The sequence below is a fragment of the Cebus imitator genome, unplaced genomic scaffold, assembly GCF_001604975.1.
Source record: "Cebus imitator isolate Cc_AM_T3 unplaced genomic scaffold, Cebus_imitator-1.0 Scaffold147, whole genome shotgun sequence".
Taxonomy (NCBI): Eukaryota; Metazoa; Chordata; class Mammalia; order Primates; family Cebidae; genus Cebus; species Cebus imitator.
In genome coordinates this window covers 4,572,339-4,580,842 of record NW_016107462.1, presented here as the reverse complement: position 1 = coordinate 4,580,842, position 8,504 = coordinate 4,572,339, and the positions used below count along the sequence as shown (strand labels likewise).

Sequence of the window (8,504 nt, the reverse complement as noted above, 5' to 3'; positions counted from 1 at the left end):
AAAAAAAAAAAAAAGGGCTTTATTGCAATTATAAAAGAGCTGTTGGAAAAAGCACTGGATGCAAATTATTTGACACACTGTCGGAGAGTGTGGAATGTTCAGATTTGCCGTTCATCAAAATGAGTTCACCACATTTGGAAACAAAAACAGCATTTTCCCCCTACTTTTTAAAAGAAGGCAGTTATATACATTTACAAGCAGAGGAAAGAAAAAGCTTTGGGCTTACAGAGGGCCGAGCTTTGACAGTCCATTATCCAGTGCTATGTTCGGTGAGTGTGCACAGGACTTGTAACACAGAGCCTGGACCTTGAAAGCCCTGGCTTTGGGGTTTGTATAGTGAGTGAGGCTGCCACTGTCATACTAGGCAAACAGACTTCTGCGGCCTAGCTTTGCACTCTTTTGGCTTTTACTTTCTCTCTAGAGCCAGGATTTCGAGAATAATTTGGACTCTGGTATGACTGGCCAGCGGAAATCACTGTGCCAGATCGGCTTGTGACTATACTTTATTCTCATTAGGATGGAAAAGCGGGCATAGTGTAGTCTGCAAGAGGACAGTTGTGATAAATCTTGGTTTAATTACAGCTGCCAGTTTTTACAAGTGTCCCCTTTAATAAAATGAAAAGTCAATGGGTCGTCATCACCACCTGAAGGAAACAAATATGGGTGCTTTAGTCCAGTGGTGTACGTAACTAGTGTCTGCATTTCAGACTTGTTGTCCCTTTTATTCAAATGCAGCATAACAGGAAGTAAATAATATCCTACCTATCCTAAATAGAGTTTAGGATTTCTTCTTTTTCATTTCCCCAGTGTTTTGATGTGACACTCACATGGAGTGACTTTGTCACCTTTAATATTGATGTATAATTAGGCACCAAAAAGAAATATGATGTAGTGCTTCCTTTTGCCAGAGATCTTTCTTTAGTCCTAAAATCCCAGGCAGTTGGTCGAACCCTGAAACATTACATGGTGTTTCCGTCAACCAGTTATCTCAAACTGTACTAAACAGATTCAAAAATCATTAAAACAGAAATAATGGGAGGAGATAAAAAATTGATTCCAATTCTATAATCTCTTCCTTTTCTATAGGATCTAAGGGGTAAATGTTTATGGAAGTTCTCATAAGTTTGAGCAGTGCAGCCAGAATAATCTGATCAAAATCTCTAATATCCAATAGTGGAGTCATCAAAATGGATAAAGAAATAAAAATTCCATTATATTTCACTGTGATCTGGAAATATTCAGCTCCCCTTAAAAACGCATCTGCCATAAACCTCATATTAGATAGCCTGTCTAAACCATATGACTACCAAGCAGGACCAAATTGAGTCCTTCCTACCCACGGGCGCATTGGTCCCCCCGGCCCCCAGTCTAGCTGTTCAGAACTAAGCTCGGGACAGGTGCCATGAGTCATCTTTAAAGCAAAATCTTTCAACACCTCTTAGAAACTTGTATTTGCCAGCCATGCTACAATTGATTCAAACTGAAGACTATTGAGTACACCCATAATTAGTAGTTTCCTAGTCTTACATACCCTGTGTCTTCATAAATTTTCTTTCGGTTGATGACAGGCTTCAATGGCTGAGAATAGTATACCTCTATACACTACCGCTTCCATGGGAAATCCCACTCTGGGCAACTTAGCCAGCGCAATACGGGAAGAGCTGAACGGGGCAATGGAGCATACCAACAGCAACGAGAGTGACAGCAGTCCAGGCAGATCTCCTATGCAAGCCGTGTGAGTATCGTCCACCCAAAAGGTCTTTGCTGTCAGACCCTAGTCTCCCTGTGTGCACACAGCCTCTCTCTGGGCTTTATATACCTTTTCTGTGATTTCCAGTTTCCCAGAACCAAGCTAGAAGTTTGTACATCGAGAAATGTTCAGCGTGGTTAGTGCATAAAAGGACTATTTGCTAATTTTCCCGTAAAAGCAATTCACAGCAATAAAATGGGTAGCGGGTTTACTTTTTTCCTCTGCTTTATCATTGCAGGCCATTACTTAAGCCACACTTCTTTTTCCTCCTCAAATTAATATACATCCCTATGAAAAAGTTGGCAGTTTGTTCAACATTCGGGCGTGCTGAACGTAACCGAGAGAAAAAGATGCTTGTTTACTCGGTGGTGCTCTAAGGTTAACCACGAACACGCCGCCGCAGCATTATTACCAACCGTTAATGACGGCACAAATGAAAGGCGGCGTGATTTATAGATTGCTCTTAAAATATCAAAAGGAAAATTAATAGAAGCATGATGGCAGCAGACGGCAGTATAATGAGCGCACATATAACTGAATGAAGTGATGGGCGATGGTTGCCCATGCTGAATGTGAATGGCACCAGGACTGTAAACCACAGGAACGGCAGAGGCCAGGGGACTGTGACGGCCCTGTGAGCGGGTGATGGGAGAAAAGTTGTTGTAACTAGACACCCCTCTCTCCCAGGAAAAGTTTTCAAACAGAGGGAAGAAACTACATTCGTCCAAATGATTGGCCTTGCTGGAAATGCTGTGAAATGACAGTCTCTCCCTTTTAGTGAGTTTCTTGAAAACGGTCTTCCATTCTAAGGAACTAACCCATTTCATGTCTGCAATATTGTCAGTTTCTAGAATAGGCTGCATGTCTACACATTGCTTCTGAATTACTGACCAACGTCTTATGTTAATATAAGTAATAGGAATGGAAAATACGACCTGTAACAATTAGGAACAGACAAAATGGGCATCTAATTACAAAGAAAAAAGTGTTATCCACCAGCATGATTTGGAGGGGATGGGGGAATCTGAAATTTCATTTTCTAGCATTTGAATTTCATCCCTACAGTACTTCAAAAAGCATCTTTACTGTTCTTTGCAGAAATGGAAATAATCATTTTTAATTTATATGAACAGTATCTTAGCATTTACTTCACAGCGTTTTAAGAATGTGTTTATCTTTCACACTGATGCTGCTATATTTCATCCTTTCCAAAGCAAGTTAGTGTTTCCGACTTTCTCGTTATCACACTTGTATTCATCTGAAATCATTGTCATGACAGGAGTATTTACTTAGATACTAAGGAATTTCAGAGCAAATGTAAATTGGCATATAAGCTACTACAAGAAATACTCATTAGAGCAAAACCGAAGTTATTGAATGGAAGTGATACTATTTCTCATAATCTGTACAAACTCCCAAAGTTTTGTTGACATATATTCCTATTTAGTATAAAGAATCACTGAAACAAAACAAAAAGATATTTGGATACAAGCCACAGGCACCAGTTCAGAGTGATACTGATTTTGCTGTACAAAAGAACATCACTGCAGGCTTAATTAGTTTAACAAATTTGAATTAACCTCAGTATTACCCAAACCATGTTTTACAACAGTCTGTGATTTTTGATGAAATGAAGGTTTCGACTATTTTTTAAAAGAAACCCTAGGCAAAGATGTCAAAATGTGTTGCTCAAATCTCACAGGTTTGTGCTGTTTGCTAAATGTGATTATATGTCAACCGCAGATTCCCTGAGCCTGCTATCCGTGTCATAGACTGTTACCCTTTCTGACCTCATACTTCCATTAAGGGACTTCTGTAATGACAAGAGTTTCCATTCTTGTCCAGTATGCATTACCCTGCTATGATGCAAATTGTTTTTCAACTGTTCAGTCTATTGGAATAAATCAAGCCGTAAACTTTACGGCACGGTTTGAAGGGCCTTGTTAGGAAGGCAGCCTAGCTGATAGTGAGTGTTGAAACAGAACTCTTCATTCTTACCCTCTCTGTGACACTCAGATACCACTACATTTCCTTCCTCCTTTGAAACACTAGAAAGTGGTCACATAATTATGGTTTTGGGGCATTATACTTTTAACCTGATAGGCGCTAAAGCAAAATACTCCATGCTGTGCATACACCCCCCAGAACACAATGCCTTTAAACACTAGTCAGCTTTATTTTAAAACTCTTGTGTTCCCAGAGTGGCAAAACAAAGGAATTACTCAGATGTAAGGAGAAGGGAAATGTGTGGTTTTGCGCACAGTTATTCATTGGTAGCCCTTTCGGAAATGGGAGTTGGGGAGAAAGAGTGGGGGCAGTGTCTGCAAGGAGAGGAAGGTGCATTGTACAGCCCTAACTTCTAGGAGACACGGTGAGCATATGTGAAGCCTAGTGTCTCAGATAGTCTGCATCTCATCTGAAATGGATCTTTCATGGAATCCCATCTTTTATTCCTTGAAGCACTGCATGCCTGTGCTCCACCTTTTTGCGACACCCCAGGGGCATCTGCCAGTACTAGAAAGTGTCCTGAAATTGGATTTCATTTCTCTGGAGTTTAGAAACCTTACTGTCTAACCTGGTTGTGTCGCCAGGTGGTCACACGGTAGATCTAGCTAGTTAACATTTGTTTGGGACCCACTCTGATGAGGCACTGGGAGTTGACCCAGCAGGGATGACAGGGTCATTACCTCTGTCTTCAGGATAGTAAATAATCCTAATAAATTTTGGCTACAATTTAGGGAGAAAACTTTTTTTTTTTTTACTTCTATAGCTTCTAAAATCAATATATCATACCTGTACAGATTGGGGGGGGGGATTTGTTATTTTGATACATGTATACAATGTGAAATGATGAAATGAGGATAACTGGGTAAACAGAATATTCTCTGATGTTGTGAACTGTGTTTTGTGGGGCTTTACATGTATCTGATTTTTGGGGTAAGATTAACAAAATATTTGTCAAAGTCTAAAATTACACAGCAAGAACGTCATTGAGATGGAGATGGTTCTATTTCTTCTAGGGGGTCCCCCATCCTCCCTCTCCCTCCCCAAAGTCTTATATGATCTTACATTCTTATATCATTCAGTTCTGGATTGTAAATCTGAAAAGATTAATAGAACTGATAAGAAAGTAGGAAAATGTTGATTTGGAAAACAACATTTGAACCTCAATAATATGGCTAAAACACAAATTTCGGTAATTCATAAAAGTTGCAGTTCTCAGCAATAAAAGTTTGAAAATGAAACATTAAGAAATGTTCACCATTGTCAGTAATTCAAGAAACACCATCTAAGGTAACCTGAGCTTACCTTATACCTGCTAAGCAACAAAGTATTTTTTAAAATAATGCTTGCAGCTGATGAGATTGAGCTTAAATTGATAGCCCCTTTGGAAGTTAATATCACAATAAATCATAAGAACCATAAAGATGTTTTGGCCTTTGCTCTAACAATTCCGTTCTTAGAAATTTATCCTAAGGAGGTAAATCAACAGAAGTAAGAAGATTAATGGATAAAAATGGTCATTGCATTATAAAAACAGTAAAAGGAAAAAAAAAGATGATCCTAAAATGCCTAGTATTAAGAAACTGACATATTTCAACACAGTGGAATCTCATCTAGCCATAAACATTATAAACTGTAAAGCTAAGAAAATAAAAAAAATACTATTCTGAGTTTACAGTATTTTAAAATATGACTCCAAATAGAGATTGACTAAAATAAGAAAACTGGCCTTAATTAAGGGTTTGTGTTTTTTTAAGGAGTAATAATCAGTATACCTAATTCGTCCTAAAAGAATGTAGAGTATCCTAGCAAGGCTCTTTCTGTGACATGCAGTCACACAGGATCTCGTGCCTAAAAGGACACTACACTTGATTTTATGTGTTCTTTTTATTACCTTATTTTATTTAGAGACGGGGTTCTTGCTGTATTGCCTAGGCTAGACTCAAACTCCTGGGCTCAAGTGATCATCCTGCCCTAGCCTCCCAAGGAACTTGGACTACAGGCACACACCACCACACCTGGCATGCACTTGCTTTAATGGCATTTCTGTCCTGAAATTTTAATTTTGAGCCAAGGACATCAGATTTTCATTTTGCACTGGCCTTTGCAAATTATGCAGCCAGTCCTAATTCTTACTGCAGAAACACTAATATGGCCATTAAAAAAAATCCCCATCCCTAATGTTTAATACAGACTGATGGGAGGGTGACTCCCCTTGCAGCCTTCCTTGCACAGATATACAACTGTTTCCCATAAATAAAAGTATCGGGCCAGGCATGGTGGCTCACGCCTGTAATCCCAGCACTTTAGGGAAGCCAAGGTGGGTGGATCACTTGCAGTCAGGAGTTCAAGACCAGCCTCACCAAAATGGTGAAATCCCATCTTTACTAAAAATACAAGAATTCGCCAGGTGTGGTGGTGGGCCTCTGTAAATCCCAGCTATTTGCAAGGCTGAGCCAAGAGAATTACTTGAGCCTGTGAGGTGGAGGTTGCAGTAAGCAGAGATCCTGCCACTGCACTCCAGCCTAGGTGACAGAGCACAACTCTATGTCAAAAAATAAATAAAATAGATGCAGAGCCATACATAAAATGTAATATAATGCAACTTTGCTATATTTTGTTTTGCAAATCAAATAGTTTTTACGAATAAAAGCATTATTTTTTAAGCTATTTATCTATCATCGTCTAGCCCCCAACTCCAAATGCTCTCTAAGCTGTGCTGATTTTAGAGTCAATTGATTCTGAAGGTTCCTGTCTTCAAGAGCAGTCCAAAGCACTCCTCTGTTTGTTTTTAAATGGTTCAAGGGGCCTTTGGGGTTTGCATACAGCATCAATTATTTAGGAAGCCAACCATCCCCATTACCACCTCCTATTACTAATACTTGATAATGTCAATTTAAAAATCTTCCCTTCTGCAGCCTGTCCCAGAGATGGGACTGTTTTTAACTTGAATGGTTTTTTACGTATCAAAAGCCCCTGCAAGACAAAGTCATTTGTATTTGCAAAGAATCAGTTGTAAATATGATTTACGAACAACACTTCTCAGTTGTTATCCGAGTAGTTTTGTGTGATCACCCCAGTTCCCCTCCGGGTGAACCACGGTCTGGTTCATAATTAGAAAGTTGGCAGATCTCACCGCAACCTCGAGCATCCCAGTGGCTGCTACCAGCCGGGCCTCATGTTTTGCCTTGTTTACAGCTGACAGTGTTATTATTCTGATCGTGGCTCTGCTTTCTTATCATATTGTTGTGTTGAGCGAGCCTTTTCCTCTCCGTTTGTGTTTCCTGGCAGGGCTTTTCTTGCCTTATTGACAGTTTGTAAAAATATGCATTAATTTGGAGTTTCAAGCATGTATCATGGTGTCTCTTTGCTGTGTTTGCTTGAAGTTGATTAATGATAGACCCTCGCTTGGGGTCGTCCTCTGGAGAGTTCTTTCACAGGTTCTGCATGTTAACTAGCAAAGCAGAACACACAGCAAGCCATGATTAGCTCAGCCTCCTGTGCTCAGTGGTCCCCACAAACTGCCGTTGCATTAGAGATTCTTGTTTCATGTAATTATTTGAAGATCGGTATTCATCCACCCAGGATGCCACTAAGGGGCCTGTTATCTGGTACTAAAAGTGTGGTTCTAGGACCCACAGCATCACCTGGGAGCTTGTTAGAGATGCAGAGTCCCAGGCCCCACCCCAGACCCGAATCACACAATGCATTTCAGCAAGGCCCCCAGGTGACTACAACCTTAAAGGTGCATTAAAGTATGAGAAATGCCACCAGAAAGGAGAGGCCTGTACCTGTCTAGAGATTCGTCATTCAGAGCAGCACTACCCAGAAGAACTTCCTGCAGTGATGGAAATGTTCTGTCTCTGTGCTGTCCAGAATGGTAACCGCTAGTCACATGGAGTCTCTGAACATGTAAATTTTGGCCAGCACAACTTAGAAACTGACTTAAATTGTATGTTAAGATTTCATTCCTTTTAAAGAGCCACGCGTGGCTAATGGCCACTATACTGGACACTACAGTTGTAGTTCTAGAGTGTGGCTTTCCTGTTGCCCCAAACTTTTAAGTGCCCCTGGGCTGCAATGGGCTGGAAAGTGCCCACACTGAACCTCTGCTTATTTTTTCCAGGCATCCTGTACACGTCAAAGAAGAGCCACTCGACCCAGAGGAAGCTGAAGGGCCTCTGTCCTTAGTGACAACAGCCAACCACAGTCCAGATTTTGACCATGACAGAGATTACGAAGACGAACCAGTAAATGAGGACATGGAGTGAATATCGGGGTGGGCCAACCTCGAGAATGAAGATTGGGAAAAGGAAAAAAAAAAAAAAAAACACACACACACACGTCAAAAGTTAGCAGTGAAATTGTTCTCCATTTGTTGTACAGTCTGGAGGATTTTCACTACATTTTGACAACTCTGAAATGTGTTAACTCTTAGTGCCATCAAGAACCCCATTTGGGAGTATTTTTGATTTTTCTACTTTTTGTTGAAAAAAGGAATTTGTACTCTGTGCATTGGATGGACTTGTTTGGTACTTGGGATTTTCCTCTCTTAACCGTCAACATCAGTGTTGTAAATTTGCTAAACTGATTCACTTTTAGCAGCAGACTTTGAACTGCAGTCCTGCCAACGTTGGACACTGAGGACGCCCGACGGAGCTTGTGCACCTAAGCTGCAGACCAAGCCTTTGCCCAGAATTTAAGGATTCCAATGGACGACCTATTTGCACAGTACTGCATGTTGATTATC

At 40.4% G+C, this 8,504-nt stretch overlaps 1 protein-coding gene across 14 annotated transcripts in view; it reads left to right on the top strand.

Annotated features, from left to right (window-relative positions):
• Positions 1-8,098, top strand: part of FOXP1 (forkhead box P1) — a 349,307-nt gene extending 341,209 nt beyond the window's left edge. For 10 of the 14 annotated variants that reach the window (XM_037743576.1, XM_017542810.2, XM_037743578.1 and 7 more), the window contains 2 exons: positions 1,569-1,735; positions 7,881-8,061. In XM_037743576.1, the coding sequence (XP_037599504.1) occupies positions 1,569-1,735; positions 7,881-8,025 (312 nt within the window). In that variant the 3' untranslated portion in view covers positions 8,026-8,061. Of the gene's footprint in view, positions 1-1,568; positions 1,736-7,880 lie in introns of all 14 variants that reach the window. The other 4 variants (XM_017542805.2, XM_017542803.2, XM_017542802.2 and 1 more) reach the window with 3 other exon arrangements.
• Positions 8,099-8,504: the final 406 nt, after the last annotated feature.